At 46.2% G+C, this 18,489-nt stretch overlaps 1 protein-coding gene across 3 annotated transcripts in view; it reads left to right on the top strand.

Moving 5' to 3' along the window:
* Positions 1–18,489, top strand: part of LOC139264616 (cilia- and flagella-associated protein 69-like) — a 206,062-nt gene that overhangs the window by 166,502 nt on the left and 21,071 nt on the right. For all 3 annotated transcript variants that reach the window (XM_070881352.1, XM_070881354.1, XM_070881353.1), the window contains one exon: positions 5,656–5,853. In XM_070881352.1, the coding sequence (XP_070737453.1) occupies positions 5,656–5,853 (198 nt within the window). The remainder of the gene's footprint in view (positions 1–5,655; positions 5,854–18,489) is intronic.

Raw genomic sequence — 18,489 nt, 5'->3', positions numbered from 1 at the left:
CAGTAGAGAGTGCAGGGGTTCTAACAATGTGCTAAGACCTGGTAAGAAGTTACCAAAATAGTTCAGGAGTCCTAGAAACGACCGCAGCTCCGTCACATTCTGTGGTCTCGGTGCGTTCTTGATTGCCTCCGTCTTCGGCTCATTGGGCCTGATGCCGTCCGCCACGATTCTTCTCCCCAAGAACTCCACTTCAGATGCCAGGAAAACGTACTTCGAGTGTTTTAGCCTGAGCGCCACACGATTAAGCCGACTAAGAACCTCCTCCAGGTTCTGCAGGTGCTCGACGGTGTCCCGACCTGTAACCAAGATGTCGTCCTGGTAGACCATGGTGCACGGGACCGACTTCAGCAAGCTTTCCATGTTCCTCTGGCACATCGCCGAGGCCGATCGAATCCCAAACGGGCATCTGTTGTAAACGAAAAGACTTTTGTACGTGTTGATGCAGGTGAGGCCTTTCGAAGATTCCTCCAGCTCCTGCGTCATGTAGGCCAAGGTCAAGTCCAGCTTCGTGAACGTTTTCCCTCCCGCCAGCGTGGCAAATAGGTCATCTGCCTTTGGTAGATATTGATCATGCAGCGAGAAACGATTGATAGTTACTTTGTAATCACCACAGATTCTGACAGTGCCGTCACCCTTGAGGACTGGAACAATCGGACTTGCCCACTCATTGAATTCGATCGGTGAAATGATGCCCTCTCGTTGCAGCCTGTCCAGCTCAATCTCCACCCTCTTTCTCATCATGTAAGGTGCCGCTCTCGCCTTGTGATGGATGGGTCACGCCCCCGGAATCAAATGGATCTGCACTTTTGCTCCTTGGATCTTCCCGATGCCTGGTTCAAACAGCGAGGGGAACTTGCTTAGGTCCTGGGCACATGAGGTGTCGTCAATGGACGAAAGCACTCGGACGTCGTCCCAGTTCCAGCGTATCTTTCCCAGGCACCTCCTGCCGAACAGCATGGGGCCATCGCCCGGTACGATCAGTGTGGTAAATCGTGCTCCGCTCCATCATAGGAGACCTTTACGGTAGCACTGCCAATTACGGGAATCAGTTCCTTTGTGTACGTTCTGAGTTTGGTACAAATGGGTGTCAGGACTGTCCTTGAAGCCTTGTTGCACCACAACTTATCGGAAGTCTTTTTGCTCATTATGGACTGGGAGCCCATTTAATTCGACCTTTAGTATTATCGGGGGACACTTTGATGTAAATGTGTGCACCCCATATACCTCTGCCTCCTCGGTCTGAGGCTCTGGTTCGTCATCATGCAACATGGATCTGTCCTCCTCTGCTACATGGTGGTTTGCAGGATTAGCAAGGTTTGCAGCTCGCCTGCACATGCGTTGGAGGTGTCCCATTGTTCCACAGCCCTTGCAAACGTATCCTTTGAAGCGGCATGAATGGAATCGATGATCACCCCCGTAGCGCCAACAAGGTGTTAATGGCCTTGTATTCACCACCCTTGATGGCAGACTGAGTCATCTGCGGACATGCAGCTACAGGCGTGTAAGTCCTGCCATGTGCATTTCGATTCGAAAACAACATTACTTTGTTCACAGTACTTGCAGCAGCACTAGTGTGCTGGGAAATTTGTTTGGTATTGTCACTGGTGGAGATAAATGCCTGGGTTATCGCTATGCCTTTACTCAAGGTTGGGGTCTCTACAGTCAAAAGTTTGTGAAGTATTACTTCATGGCCAATGCCAAGTACAAAGAAGTCCCTGAACATATGTTCCAAGTGTCCTTCAAATTCGCAATGTCCTGCAAGGCGCCTTAACTCGGCAGCGTAGCTCGCCACTTCCTGCCCTTCAGACCTCTTGTACGTGTAGAACCGATACCTCGCCAGCAGAACACTTTCCTTCGGGTTTAGATGCTCCCACACCAGTGTCCACAACTCATCGTATGACTTGTCTGTGGGTTTCGCTGGAGCGAGCAGGTTTTTCATGAGGCCATACGTTGATGCCCCGCAAAAGGTGAGGAGGATCGCCCTTCGTTTAGCAGCGTTCGCTTCTCCTTCCAGCTCGTTGGCCACGAAGTATTGGTCAAGTCGCTCCATGAAGGTCTCCCAATCATCTCCCTCCGAAAATTTCTCCAGGATGCCCACAGTTCTCTGCATTGTTGCGCTGGGGTTCGTCATGTGTATCTCATCGCCAGTTGTTATGTCTTGAATAAAGAGTCAGACTAGGTACTGCAAGCTCAAAGTAAACATAGAAACATAGAAAATAGGTGCAGGAGTAGGCCATTCGGCCCTTCGAGCCTGCACCACCATTTAGTAAGATCATGGCTGATCATTCCCTCAGTACCCCTTTCCTGCTTTCTCTCCATACCCCTTGATTCCCTTAGCCATAAGGGCCATATCTAACTCTCTCTTGAATATATCCAATGTGTAAGTATGACCGTAGTCATTTATTGCAGATCTCAGAGTGCCTCTCCAGCCTGTGAGGCCTCCTTATATACAGGTGCTCCCAAAGGATTGTGTGATCCCTTGGGACTCCAGGGAATAAGTTCTCTGGTGGTTAGACATGGTAATTACAGGTTTACATACATAACAGTTACTATAACCAGTGTGGTCTCAGTCAAAATCCTACTCACGACTGGATTTTAGGAATCTGGTATGTAGGGGGGGGGGGTCTGTCAGTTTGCCTTCCTGACCCAGAGCGGTTGCGAGTGGGTCACTTTAAATGAGAGAAAACTTATCACTCTTATGGGAAATCCTTTACTAAAACACAAGAGAATACACAGCAGTACAATACCTCCCACCTCCCAATTCCCCTATCTAAATAAGTTAGGCTCTGGGGCTTCAGGGACTATGCTCACCAATCCTTCCTTGACAGTCGGTAATGGGTCGTGGTTTCGGGGTTCGTTGGATTTTGTCGATTCGGCTAGCCGTACCCCAAACATAGGAGAGGACATTGATAGAGAATTCAAGCAACCTGCAAGGATCTGTGAGAAAACACAGATAGCAGCTAGATGTGTACGTGTGAACTGGCACATGCATTAGGCCATCAATCTCACTTGATATCTCAGGACTTTGGGCTGAGAGCCAACCATGGGTTAACAACACATACTGTTGAATCAGTTGAGCCAATAAGATCAAAGGATGCGAGTTCATTATTGTAAATTGATCCAGGTATAAATTCAGCCATTTAAGCCATGTGCACCAGTGTGTGTAACAAAGACCTGGCATGCAGCCAGAAGCTGTAGAAGCTGCTGAAATAAAGTTACGTTAAACTACCACCGGAATTTGAATCTCATTGAGAATTAAGAGATCTAACAACTTCTTGCTGCATGTTCCTCAGTTGGGTGGTATCCCCTGATGCGGTAGGGTGCGTATTGGATCTCTGGGGTAAGTACCCACTTTCTTCCTTCAGCAGTAAGTTTTAAAGTTCTTTTCGGTAATGTTTTACCCGTTGGTAGCTCAGGGATAGATTATAGAGTGGAAACAGCTTGCGAATCTTCGGGTTTTTGTCGAGTTGACTTTGGTTTTGAAATCGTTGGTCGCGTTGGCTCAATATTACCAATTTGGTCGCTGGTAATATCTTGGTGGTTGTTTCGTGAGCCCCTTGCTGCCGCGGAATGCTTGGTGTCCTGGTCGCTTGCGATACTGTCTTGGTTGATGTTCTGAAGAACCAGGTTAATGAAGCTGGTGTGCTGGTCTTGAAGTCTGCCAGGTCTGAAGCATACGAAGCTGGTGTAGAAGCAAAGTGCAGCCCTGAATGTAAAAATAGGCCTCAATTATACCCGTAGAGGTTTCCTTATCTGCGCCCCTAATCAAACTTGGTTCTTTGTTTAAGTTTTGCAGCCCAGCTAACTGAAACTTGATTAAGTGTTTTTAATCTGGCGTTGATAGACTTTTCTGAGCTGACGAGCTCTTGTCAATTGCTGGAATTATCTGTGGGTTTCAAGTCGCAATTGTTAAAGTTAGTTTCTGGTGTTGAGTTGTCTGCCTGGGTCTCAGCTTTCTATGCAGGCCGGAAAGGTGATTAGCATTATGTACGTGTTGGATGGGTTTTTGTGCTTGGATTGAAACTACTTCCTTGGGTCGATTGTTGAAATGTAAATGTCTTCTAGGGGCAGGTTTCGAGGGTAAACAGTTCCCCAGACAATTTGATTAACTCACATGTCCCCAGACAGCTTGATTAGCTCCAATATCCAAACTGGCCTTTTAGAAGGGGTTGAACCCACCCCTTTTCTTGCAGCTCTTTTCACACAGACCCAACATTCACCTTTTAAAATTCTAAACTTGGTTAAAACTCGTAGATTTCTTCCATAAGCATTTTAGGATCCCAAACTTTCTGCTTAATAGTCCCAAATCGAATTTCCTTTTCAATGAGTCCAAACATTGGGGGGTTTCCACGAATTTTGGAATCTTGCAGGTATTTGTATTTGCTTTATGAATCCTGTATCTGTGAGACTTTGAATATAGATAACAACATTCTGATTGAAATATATTTCTATTAGGCAGCCAAAAATCACACTCATGGTTTGAGATGGCCCCCCGTCCTCATCTTCCCCGCCCCCCCCGTCCACCAATCTCCACATTCAACGGATCATCCTCCACCATTTCCGCCACCCCCAACGCGATGCCACTACCAAATACATCTTTCTCCTCCCCTTTCAGCATTCCGAAGGAACCGTTCCCTCCCTGACATCATAGTCCACTCTTCAATCACCCCCAACATCCATTCCCCTTCCCCCGACACCTTTCCATGCAAACACAGGAGCTGCAACAAGAGCCCTTTCAGCTCCTCCCATCCCACTATCCAGGGCTCCAAACACTCCTTCCAGGTGAAACAGCGTTTTATTTTTACTTCTTCAAACTTGGTATACTGTAATCGTTGCTCATGATGCAGTTTCCTCTACATGGAGAGACCACACACAGATTGGGTGATTGCTTTGCTGAACACCTCCCTTCAGTCCACAAGCATGATCCTGAGCTTCTGGTCGCTTGGCACTTTAATTCTCCATCCCACTCCCGCTCTGACCTCTGTCTTTGGCCCACTACACTGTTCCAATAGAGCAATACAAGCTTGAGGAACAACATCTTTCGATAAGGCACTTTACAACCTTTCGGCCTCAACATTGAGTTCAACACTTTCAGATCATAATCACTGCTCCCATTTTCTCGGACAGCGGGTGCTGGTAATGGTTTTGCTGTTATTATTTATACCTCCTCTGGACCTATCCTTTGTTTCTTTACTTGTCCATTACCACCCCTTTTTGCCTTGCACCATCACCCTCTTTTGTCTTTTAATCACTCCTGCCCCCCACCCTATCACCGACTTTTCCCTTTGTTCTTTCCTAGCCCCCTTTCCTTAACTCTGTACTTGCTTATAAACTGTAAAATCTCTCATTTCTTCCAGTTCCGAAGAAAGCTCATTGACCTGAAGCGTTAACTCTATTTTTCTCTCCTCAGATGCTGCCTGATTTGTTGAGTGATTTCAGCATTTTCTGTTTTTATTTCAGATTTCTAGTATCCGTAGTATTTTGCATTTGTTTAAGTAATTGATTGCTTGATTGACCAGAAAGTACTAAGAAGGGGACCTGCCTTCATGGTTAAAGAATGGTTTTGCAGGACACATATTGAATAATATTTTATTTTTGTTAAAGCAATATACAAGTTTATGTAAAATCCAACTTAAGAACATATTCCAATACCAGGTGGGAAGCATATGGAATGAAATTGAAAAGGAACTTAAGCAGGAAGAAATCCATCCTGTTATTCCAGACCTTGAAGGCATGCACACTATTAAGAAGTATTACGAGAATCTTGGCAGGCAGATAGCTCACCGTCAAACTGATATACTTGAAAACCAACAAAAACATGACATATTGGATGAACAGAATATGTATGCAGAGGTAAGCAGCGTTTTAATAGGTTTTAGAGCACAGTGATTATTACCGTTTAAGATATGCATATTTTAAGTAAATATAATTGTCTATTGTGGGTTATAAAATATTTGGTAGTCAACTTGAATCATTCTTTATAAAGATTTGTTTAAATTTCCTCCACAATTTGATTTGAGAACTGTTATTTTCCAGTTGGGGAGGATAGTTGTCACTGGTGCAATTAGATGTGAGATAGTTGGGGAATGGCATCCTATCCCATTTCACCAGCACTATACTGGTCTTGTGCAGCAAATAATTTTCTGGCCAGCTTTAAATTGTTCCCACACGAAATGTTTATGAGCTCCCTTATCACTTGGCTTTTGATGTAAGTGCACTCTTGTACTAAGTTGTGATCTTTATCCATGAATCCTATGTGCTTGCTTGTCCATATTAAATGGGTGCTCATCCTGTTGGATCTCTTTTATGAAGTAGTTTCTTGAAGGTGAACTGTTTGAATTTTGATTGCTGCAACCAGAATTGTGAAAATTATATAATTAATAATAAAAGAAAGACTTGCATTTCTCCAGCACCTGTCTGGACATTCCAAAGTGCTTTACAGCCAATCAAATACTTTTTGAAGTGTAGTCACTGTTGTAATGTACAAAACGTGGCAGCCAATTTGTGCACAGCAAGCTCCCACCAAGAGCAATGTGACGATGACCAGATAATCTGTTTTCGTAATGTTGGTTCCTCTTTCCCTGCCTTTTTTGGAAACCAAAGAACAGGATGAATTGAAGGGAGGCCTTGAAGATACAGTGTGCCTGCATCTGCAATTGAACACTGAACCATGTTTACAGAACATGGCACAGTTACGTGGGACTTTTAAAAATTTCATTCTCGGGATGTGGGCATTGCTGACAAGACTGGCATTTATTGTCCATCTCTAGTTGGCCTTCAGATAGTGGGTTTTAGGGAAATTCTAGCCCCTTGTGACATGCATACTTAACGTATTAACTTGGTATAAGTTACTAGTGGATCATTTTACCTTTAATCGCATCCAAAAACATATTGTGAATTCGGTGCTAGTATCAATGGGCAGTGCAGATTAAACAATACACCACTTCCGACGAAGTGCTATTGATAGCTCTCCTGTAGGGAGGGTGCCCTTTCGTGCCATACAGGGCCATACTCTTTTTCCACCACATCTTGCAATAGCAGTTCTTTGTAGCATCAGAAAACTTTGACTTATGCTTACTGCCACTGCAGTATCAGCCCACAAACTGGAATAAATCACAAAATCTTGTTTGCAAGGATTGTGTGGAAAAAAAAAATTGGCACGGCCTTTAAACGGCTACTGCACTTTAAAATAGGGGCTGCATTACTGGACATCTTGTCTGCACCACAATGTTTGCCCACTATCTACAACCATCGTAGAAAATCTACCCTATCAATCTTACCTTCTATCATACTTCTATGAAATAGATTTCGCATTCCATAGAGATTACGGGGCCGAAATTCAGGCCCCCGAAAAGGCCTCTTATGTCGGAAAGCAGCGGCCACGCGGCGGAGTCGAATGGCCACCGATTTGGGATCAAATGGCCGCCACCAGCAAAATTCACCTCGGCCGGGGGTTGGGGGGGGGGTTTCCGGCGATCCCCACTTCCGCCCTGCTGCTGCCGACCCGTCCTAAGTGTGTAATCAAAGTGCGCACCACCGATCTCCCGCACCTCCAGCCAAATTCACCGTGAAATATCTTTGATCCACCGTGCAGTACCCCCGAGGTGAGACGATCTGGGGCTTTTCGCTCCCTTGTCGATCGTCTCAGTACAAATGCGGGTGTGGGTGGGTTGCTTAGTTCTTCACTGGGCTGCTGGACTGTTGGGCAGCTGGCCTTACCGGGCTGCTGGGGATGGTGAGTTCGGCTTCATGGTCAACCATGATGTCGGTTGCCACTAGTGTGTGAGTTGAAGGGTCAAAGTTGGTGGTGTCTTCTTCGGGTTGTTCGTAGCTGTTGGTGAACCGCAATTTGATTTGGTCCAAATATTTTCTGTAAGTTTGTCCATTGGGCAATTTGACCTGAAACACCCTACTCCCCTCTTTGGCTGTGACCCGTGCCAGCGAGCCATTTGGGACCATTTCCATAATTGAGGACAAACACAGGATGATTGATCTCAATATCGCGTGACAAATTTGCGCGGTCATGGTACACACTTTGTTGATGCCACTTGTCCTCCACGTGATCATGGAGATCAGGGTGGACAAGAGAGAACCTTGTTTTAAGCGCCCTTTTCATGAGCAGCCCGGCTGGGGGAACCCCGGTGAGTGAGTGGGGTCTAGTGCGGTAGCTGAGCAGCACTCTGGACAGCCGGGTCTGCAGTGAGCTTCCAACACACTTTTCAAGCTTTGCTTGATGGTCTGAATTGCCCGTTCTGCCTGGCCGTTGGATGCGGGCTTGAACGGGGCAGATGTGACGCGTTTGATCCCATTGCGGGTCATGAATTCCTTGAATTCAGCACTGGTGAAGCACGGCCCATTGTCACTGACGAGGACATCAGGCAAGCCGTGCGTGGCAAACATGGTTCGTAGGCTTTCAATAGAGGCCGTGGACGTGCTTACACACATTAGACACATAGAAACATGGAAAATAGGTGCAGGAGTAGGCCATTCGGCCCTTCGAGCCTGCACTGCCATTCAGTGAGTCCATGGCTGAACATGCAGCTTCAGTACCCCATTCCTGCTTTCTCGCCATACCACTTGATCCCCCTAGTAGTAAGGACTACATCTAACTCCTTTTTGAATATATTTAGTGAATTGGCCTCAACAACTTTCTGTGGTAGAGAATTCCACAGGTTCACCACTCTCTGGGTGAAGAAGTTTCTCCTCATCTCGGTCCTAAATGGCTTACCCCTTATCCTTAGACTATGATCCCTGGTTCTGGACTTCCCCAACATTGGGAATTTTCTTCCTGCATCTAACCTGTCTAAACCCGTCAGAATTTTAAACGTTTCTATGAGATCCCCTCTCATTCTTCTGAACTCCAGTGAATACAAGCCCAGTTGATCCAGTCTTTCTTGATATGTCAGTCCCGCCATCCCGGGAATCAGTCTGGTGAACCTTCACTGCACTCCCTCAATAGCAAGAATGTCCTTCCTCAAGTTAGGAGACCAAAACTGTACACAATACTCCAGGTGTGGCCTCACCAAGGCCCTGTACAACTGTAGTAACACCTCCCTGCCCCTGTACTCAAATCCCCTCGCCATGAAGGCCAACATGCCATTTGCTTTCTTAACTGCCTGCTGTACCTGCATGCCAACCTTCAATGACTGATGTACCATGACACCCAGGTCTCGTTGCACCTCCCCTTTTCCTAATCTGTCACCATTCAGATAATAGTCTGTCTCTCTGTTTTTACCACCAAAGTGGATAACCTCACATTTATCCACATTATACTTCATCTGCCATGCATTTGCCCACTCAGCTAACCTATCCAAGTCACTCTGCAGCCTTATAGTATCCTCCACGCAGCTCACACTGCCACCCAACTTAGTGTCATCCGCAAATTTGGAGATACTACATTTAATCCCCTCGTCTAAATCATTAATGTACAATGTAAACAGCTGGGGCCCCAGCATAGAACCTTGCGGTACCCCACTAGTCACGACCTGCCATTCTGAAAAGTACCCATTTACTCCTACTCTTTGCTTCCTGTCTGCCAACCAGTTCTCAATCCATGTCAGCACACTACCCCAATCCCATGTGCTTTAACTTTGCACATTAATCTCTTGTGAGGGACCTTGTCGAAAGCCTTCTGAAAGTCCAAATACACCACATCAACTGGTTCTCCCTTGAGCCCACTCTACTGGAAACATTCTCAAAAAATTCCCGAAGATTTGTCAAGCATGATTTCCCATTCGCAAATCCATGCTGACTTGGACCTATCATGTCACCTCTTTCCAAATGCGCTGCTATGACATTCTTAATAATTGATTCCATCATTTTACCCACTACTGATGTCAGGCTGACCGGTCTATAATTCCCTGTTTTCTCTCTCCCTCCTTTTTTAAAAAGTGGGGTTACATTGGCTACCCTCCACTCCATAGGAACTGATCCAGAGTCTATGGAATGTTGGAAAATGACTGTCAATGCATCCGCTATTTCCAAGGCTACCTGCTTAAGTATTCTGGGATGCAGTCCATCAGGCGCTGGGGATTCATCGGCCTTCAATCCCATCAATTTCCCCAACACAATTTCCGACTAATAAGGATTTCCCTCAGTTCCTCCTTCTTACTAGACCCTCTGACCCCGTTTATATCCGGAAGGTTGTTTGTGTCCTCCTTAGTGAATACCGAACCAAAGTACTTGTTCAATTGGTCTGCCATTTCTTTGTTCCCCGTTATGACTTCCCCTGATTCTGACTGCAGGGGACCTACATTTGTCTTTACTAACCTTTTTCTCTTTACATATCTATAGAAGCTTTTGCAGTCTGTCTTAATGTTCCCTGCAAGCTTCCTCTCGTACTCTATTTTCCCGCCCTAATCAAACCCTTTGTCCTCCTCTGCTGAGTTCTAAATTTCTCCCAGTCCCCGGGTTCGCTGCTATTTCTGGCCAATTTGTATGCCACTTCCTTGGCTTTAATACTATCCCTGATTTCCCTTGATAGCCACGGTTGAGCCACCTTCCCTTTTTTATTTTTACGCCAGACAGGGATGTACAATTGTTGTAGTTCATCCATGCGGTCTCTGAATGTCTGCCATTGCCCATCCACTGTCAACCCCTTAAGTATCATTCGCCAATCTATCCTAGCCAATTCACGCCTCATACCTTCAAAGTTACCCTTCTTTAAGTTCTGAACCATGGTCTCTGAATTAACTGTTTCATTCTCCATCCTAATGTAGAATTCCACCATATTATGGTCACTCTTCCCCAAGGGGCCTCGCACAACGAGATTGCTAATTAATCCTCTCTCATTACACAACACCCAGTCAAAGATGGCCTCCCCCCTATTTGGTTCCTCGACATATTGGTCTAGAAAACCATCCCTTATGCACTCCAGGAAATCCTCCTCCACCGTATTGCTTCCAGTTTGGTTAGCCCAATCTATATGCATATTAAAGTCACCCATGATAACTGCTGCACCTTTATTGCATGCACCCCTAATTTCCTGTTTGATGCCCTCCCCAACATCACTACTACTGTTTGGAGATCTGTACACAACTCCCTCTAACATTTTTTGCCCTTTGGTGTTCTGCAGCTCTACCCATATAGATTCCACATCATCCAAGCTAATGTCCTTCCTAACTATTGCATAATGTCCTCTTTAACCAGCAATGCTACCCCACCTCCTTTTCCTTTTATTCTATCCTTCCTGAATGTTGAATACCCTTGGATGTTGAGTTCCCAGCCCTGATCATCCAGCAGCCACGTCTCTGTAATCCCAATCATGTCATATCTATTAACATCTATTTGCACAGTTAATTCATCCACCTTATTATGGATACTCCTTGCATTAAGACACAAAGCCTTCAGGCTTGTTTTTTAACGCCCTTTGTCCTTTTAGAATTATGTTGTGTGGCCCTTTTTGTTTCTTGCCTTTGTTTACTCGGCCTTCCACTATTGCTTTTTACCTTTCTACCATCTGTTTCTGACTCCATATTACTTCACCCTGTCTCGCTGCATAGGTTCCCATCCCCCTGCCATATTAGTTTAAACACTCCCGAACTGCATTAGCAAATGTTACCCCTTGGACATCAGTTCCAGTCCTGCCCAAGTGCAGACCGTCCCTTTTGTACAGGTCCCACTTCCCCCAGAACTGGTTCCAATGTCCCATGAATTTGAATCCCTCCCTCTTGCACCACTGCTCAAGCCACGTATTTATTCTAACTACCCTGCTCCCTCTACTCTGATTAGCACGTGGCACTGGTAGCAATCCAGAGATTACTACCTTTGAGGTCCTACTTTTTAATTTAACTCCTAGCTCCCTCAATTCAGCTTGTAGGACCTCTTCCCGCTTCTTACCTGTATCGTTGGTACCTACATGTACCACGACAACTGGCTGTTCACCCTCCCTCTCCAGAATGCTCTGCAGCCGCTCCAAGACATCCTTGACCCTTACACCATGGAGGCAACATACCATCCTGGAGTCTCAGTTGCGGCCGCAGAAACTCCTATCTATTCCCCTTACAATAGAGTCCCCTATCACTTTAGCTCTCCCACTCTTTTTCCCGCCCTTCTGTGCAGAAGAGCCACCCATGGTGCCATGAACCTGGCTGCTGGTGCTTTCCCCTGGTAAGTCATCCCCCCCAACAGTATCCAAAACGGTATATCTGTTTTGGAGGGAGATGACCTCAGGGGACTCCTGCACTACCTTCCTGCTCTTGCCTTGTCTCTTGGTCACCCATTCACTATCTGTCCTCACCCTTACCTGCGGTGTGACCAACTCACTAAATGTGCTATCCATAACATTCTCAGCATCGCGCATACTCTAGAGTGAGTCCATCCGCAGCTCCAGTGCCGTCATGCGGTCTGTCAGGAGCTGCAGCTGGACACACTTCCCGCACACATCGTAGTCAGGGACATGACTTCCCACAGAGCACAGGAGCATGACACGGGTCCGAGCTCTCCTGCCATGACTTAACCCTTAAATTAATTTACTTACTAAAATTTACTTAAACACCAAACAGCTACTTAGTAGTTCGCTGCCAATTAAACCAATCTAAAAGTCAGTCTAAAAGAGAGTTATACTTACCAGTCGAACAGCCAAACACTTACCAGCTTGGCTGTGACGTCACCTCTCGATTTTGCACCCCTCTATCTTTGTCTGCAGCTGGTTGGGCTGGTCTCTGGGCCTCCGTCTCCTACTCTCGCACTCCTTATCAGCTGCTCTAGTGTCAGCACTGGTAAGAAAAACAAGACAAAACAGCACCTGCCACCCCCACTTGCCCGAACTCACCCACTTACCAAACTCACGAATGCCACTCTTTGCTGCTGCATGAGCTGTTTTTGTTTAAACTGTATCTAAGTCAGATGACTCACTACTGGTCAATTGTTTACAGAACTGGTTTTAACTAGCTGCTAATTGCCTCCTACTGGAGAGTTACCTTGTTTTTCTCTGCCTAAACCTGAAAGATTCCCAACTATTTAACTTTTCCCCTTTAAATTAAACTGCTACTTACTTAGAAGCTACTGGCAATTGCCACTAACAATTTACTCTAGCCTCCAAATGGTTTAAAGAGAATAACCCTTAAAAATCACCCACTTACCAAACTCACGAATGCCACTCTTTGCTGCTGCACTCCGTGCTCTGCACGAGCTGCCTCTTTTTAAACCAAGGACAGTAAAGGATCCTGGCTGGTCCAGGTCCTGATTTGGCGGGCCGTAACGGGGGACCTCTCGTTCTCGAATGCCTCCATGACCATGAGCAAGTCCGCTGGCTGTGCCATTTCCACCCAGTGATGGGCAATGGCAGCCGACTGAGAGCATCTACGCAGTTCTCTGTGCCCGGTCTGTGGCAGATTACATAGTTGTATGACGACAGCATGAGTGCCCATCTTTGGATGCGGGCAGAGGCATTGGTGTTAATCCCTTTGCTCTCAGAGAACAGCGATATGAGTGGCTTGTGGTCAGTTTCAAGCTCAAACTTGAGGCCAAATAAGTACTGGTGCATTTTTTTTTTACCCCGTAAACACACGCCAGAGCCTCTTTTTCAATCATGCTGTAGGCCCTTTCGGCCTTGGACAAACTCCTGGACACATACGCGACCGGTTGCAAGATCCCCGATTCATTAGCCTGTTGTAACACACACCCGACCCCATATGACGACGCATCGCAAACTAGCACTAATTTTTTACAATGGTTATACAGGACAAGCAGTTTGTTTGAACACAACAGATTTCTGGCTTTCTTAAAGGCAGCCTCTTGTGAATTCCCCCATACCCAGTTGTCTCCCTTGCACAGTAGCACATGTAGGGGTTCTAGCAGGGTGCTTAACCCAGGTAGGAAATTACCAAAATAGTTAAGGAGTCCCAGGAACGACCGCAGCTCCGTCACGTTCTGTGGTCTCTGCGCATTCTTGATGGCCTCCGTCTTGGTGTCGGTGGGTCTGATGCCGTCTGCCGCGATTCTTCTTCCCAAGAACTCGACCACCATGGGCCAGGAAAACACACTTCGAGCGTTTCAACCTGAGCCCCACGCGATCCAACCAACTAAGAACCTCTTCCAGATTCTTCAAGTGCTCGATGGTGTCCTGACCTGTAACCAGTATGTCGTCCTCGAAAACCACAGTGCGAGGAACCGACTTTAGCAGGCTCTCCATGTTCCATTGGAAGATTGCCGCGGCTGACCGAATTCCGAACGTGCACCGGTTATAGATGAACAGACCTTTGTGCGTGTTGATGCAGGTGAGGACTTTCGAAGACTCCTCCAGCTCCTGCGTCATGTAGACCGAGGTCGGGTCCAGCTTGGTGAACATCTTCCTTCCAGCCAGCGTCGCAAATAGATCGTCTGCCTTGGGTAGCGGGTACTGGTCCTGCAGCGAAAAACAGTTAATCGTTACTTTATAGTCCCCACAAATTCTAACCGTGCCGTCCTCTCTTAAGTACCGGGACAATCGGACTAGCCCACTCGTTGAATTCTACCGGCACGATGATACCTTTTCTCTGCAGCCTGTCCAGCTCAATTTCCATTTTCTCACACATCATGTACAGTACCGCCTGTGCCTTGTGGTGGCTGGGTCGTGTACCGGGAACCAAATGGATCTGCACTTTCGCCCCCAAGAAGCTTCCAATGCCTGGCTCGAAGAACAATGGGAACTTGCTCAGAACCTGGGCACATGAGGTGTCTTCGACTGGGTGTCATGGTGCATCAGTCATTCAAAGTTGGCATGCAGGTATAGCAGGCGGTGAAGAAGGCAAATAGTATGTTGGCCTTCATAGCTAGGGGATTTGAGTATAGGAGCAGGGAGGTCTTACTGCAGTTGTACAGGGCCTTAGTGAGGCCTCACCTGGAATATTGTGTCCAGTTTTGGTCTCCTAATCTGAGGAAGGACGTTCTTGCTATTGAGGGAGTGCAGCGAAGGTTCACCAGACTGATTCCCAGGATGGCAGGACTGACATATGAGGAGAGGCTGTATCGACTGGGCCTTTATTCACTGGAGTTTAGAAGGATGAGAGGGGATCTCATAGAAACATATAAAATTCTGACGGGACTGGACAGGTTAGATGCAGGAAGAATGTTCCCGATGTTGGGGAAGTCCAGAACCAGGAGGCATAGTCTAAGGATAAAGGGTAAGCCATTTAGGACTGAGATAAGGAGAAACTTCTTCACTCAGAGAGTTGTTAACCTATGGAATTCCCTACCGCAGAGAGTTGTTGATGCCAGTTCATTGGATATATTCAAGAGGGAGTTAGATATGGCCCTTACAGCTAAAGGGTTCAAGGGGTACGGAGAGAAATCAGGAAAGGGGTACTGAGGTGAATGATCAGCCATGATCTTATTGAATGGTGCTTGAAGGGCCAAATGGCCTACTCCTGCACCTATTTTCTATGTTTCTATGAAAGCGCTCGGATGTCATCCCAGTTCCAGCGGATTTTTCCAAGCCAGCTTCTGCCAAACAACGTGGGGCCATCCCTTGGCACAATCCACAGCGGGAGTTCGTGTACTGCTCTGTCATAGGAGACTTTGACTTCTGCACTGCCAATTACAGGGATTAGTTCCTTGGTGTAAGTCCTTAATTTGGTGAGAATGGGGTTGAGCTTGGGCCTGTATGTGTATTTGCCCCACCGCCTGTCGAAGGTCTTTTTACTCATTATGGACTGACTTGCACCTGTGTCCAGTTCCATAGATACTGGAATACTGTTCAGTTCAACTTTCAACATTATTGGTGGACATTTCATAGTGAATGTGTGTACCCCGTACACTTCTGCCTCCTCGATACGAGTTTCCAATTCAGCCTGTTCCACAGTGGATCGATCTTCCTCTGCAACGTGATGGTTTGCAGGGTTTGCAGTCACCTGCACATTCGCTGGAGCTGTCCCATTGGTCTGCAACCATTGCACGCATAGTGCTTGAAGCGGCATTGATGGGGCCGATGATCACCTCCACCACGCCAACAAGGTGTTAACTGCCTTGCATTAACGATTGATGGCGGACTCTGGGTCATTTGAGGTCGGGCAGCAGCAGCTGACGTGTACGTTCTGCCATGCATATTTCTGCTCGAAACCGACGTTACTTTATGCACAGTACTGGCCGAAACTTCTTTACTGTGCGAAATCTGTTTAGTGTTGTTGCTGGTGGACATAAATGCCTGGGCTATCGTTATGGCTTTACTTAGATTCGGAGTTTCTGCAGTCAACAGTTTGCGAAGGATTGTCTCATGGCCAATGCCCAGTACAAAAAAGTCTCTAAGCATTTGTTCTAGGAATCCCTCAAACTCAGAATGTCCTGCGAGGCGCCTTAGTTCAGCGACATAGCTCGCCACTTCCTAGCCCTCCAATCGTTGACACATGTAGAACCGATAACTCGCCATCAAAACGCTTTCCTTAGGATTTAGGTGCTCCCAGACCAGCGTACACAATTCTTCATAGGATTTCTCTGTTGATTTTGCCGGAGCTAGGAGATTCTTCATGAGGCCATAGGTTGTTTCCCCACAGACAGTTAGGAGGATCGGCCTTCATTTGGTAGCATTCTCGTCCCCTTCCAGCTCGTTAGCCATGAAGTTTTGGCTGAGTCTCTCCATGAAGGTCTCCCAATCGTCCCCTTCTAAGAACTTCTCCAGGATGCTGACTGTTCTTTGCATTTTCGCGCGGTTGTTCGTTACCTCGTCGCCAATTGGTACACTCTTAATAAAGGATGAAACTGAGTACTGTGTATAATGAGCAAGTGTCACCTTAGCTCCTTTAAAAAGACTCCAGAGTGCAGGTATCTCGTGGGTGGCCTGCTTATATACCGTGCTCCCAAGGGATGCTGGGATCCCTTGGGACTCCAACAAGTAGACCCTCTGGTGGCGGTGTAATACAGGTTACAAGGGGTTAAATACATAACAACATGATCACAGGGTTTCGGGTGGGGTGGGGTGTATAAGTTATGATTCACAAGGTATCGCAATTGTGTGGGACAGGCTCGATGGACTAGCTGGTCTTTACCTGTCCGTCATTGTTCGTAATTCGTTCGTAATAAAAAAGATGGCGGCCTAGCTTCCGTCCATGATCTGCATTAACACTAATTGTAGTAAGAACATAAGATCATAAGAAATAGGAACAGGAGTAGGCCATACGGCTCCTCGAGCCTGCTCCGCCATTCAATGTGATCATGGCTGATCTGATCATGGACTCTTGTCCACTTCCCTGCCCACTCCTCATAACCTCATATTTCCTCATCGGTTAAGAAACTGTCTATCTCTGTCTTAAATTTCTTCAATGTCCCGGCTTCCACAGCTCTCTGAGGCAGCGAATTCCACAGATTTACAATCCTCTGAGAGAAGAAATTTCTCCTCATCTCAGTTTTAAATAGGCAGCCCCTTATTCTAAGATTATGCCCCCTACTTTAGTCTCCCCCATCAGTGGAAACATCCTCTCTGCATCCACCTTGTCAAGCCCCTTCATAATATACGTTTTGATAAGATCACCTCTCATTTTTCTGAATTCCAATGAGTAGAGGCCCAACCTACTCAACCTTTCCTCATAAGTCAACCCCCTCATCCCCGGAATCAACCTAGTGAACCTTCTCTGAACTGCCTCCAAAGCAAGTATATCCTTTCGTAAATATGGAAACCAAAACTGCACGCAGTATTCCAGGTGTGACCTCATCTCTTCGGTGTGCCTCTTTGGTCCTTATTAGCCAGAGGAGCAAAGAGGCACCAAAACAAGCCTCAAAATTCTTGAAACAGGAATTGTAAACATTCACCAGGATACGTGTTCCTAATTGTTTTCCATTGAGCCCTCCTGAAAAACATCCATGTGTGAATATTGGTTGAGGACAGGCAGCGATGGCCCCTTGCATAATGAAATAGCCTAGTGACACTCCCTCACATGTAGCATGGCAAATTGGATGAGGTACTGGAGATCACTTGTAGGACTGCAGTCCAGCATGAGCCGATGTTTTCAGGAGGCAAGAGGTGAAGATAAAATTAGAAGGGATAAAAAAAATTAGTCACTCAGCTTCTGCATCCATTTAAAAACTCTGATTATCTCCCTGAAGTTTTTAAATTTCTCTTTGATAAATTTTTCGTCTTATCAGAGCGAGAACTTTTCTGCATTTGACACTTAGAGTGAGTTATCGGATGTCAGAAATTTTGAGGACAGCAGAACGTCTAGAAGCAACAGTGATGCATGTTTTGATGTTACCAAATTTTAGGAACAGGGGTTGAAAGTTTTAAACACTTGTTTCAAGTGTCATAAGTGGATTGGTGAATCTCTGCAAAATACCAATTTAGCTCATTATAGGGGGAGCGAGGAGTTTGTGGTTACCGCTCTCTAAAATGATCATGGAGTAAACAAAAGGTTTTGCTGCAGATAAAGAAAGATTAAGACCGGGTTTGGCTGTGATTAATCAGGATGATCAGATAATATGTGCACACTGGTCTGTAGCCCATAAACTCAAAATTATGCCAAACTAATTGCAGGTCATCTCTGATTGGTTCAAACCCATTTGACAAATTCAGTGGGGAAATAT

This window comes from Pristiophorus japonicus, chromosome 5 (assembly GCF_044704955.1).
Source record: "Pristiophorus japonicus isolate sPriJap1 chromosome 5, sPriJap1.hap1, whole genome shotgun sequence".
NCBI lineage: Eukaryota > Metazoa > Chordata > Chondrichthyes > Pristiophoridae > Pristiophorus > Pristiophorus japonicus.
Note: the sequence above shows the minus strand (reverse complement) of the source record. Positions and strands in the feature narration are given on the sequence as shown.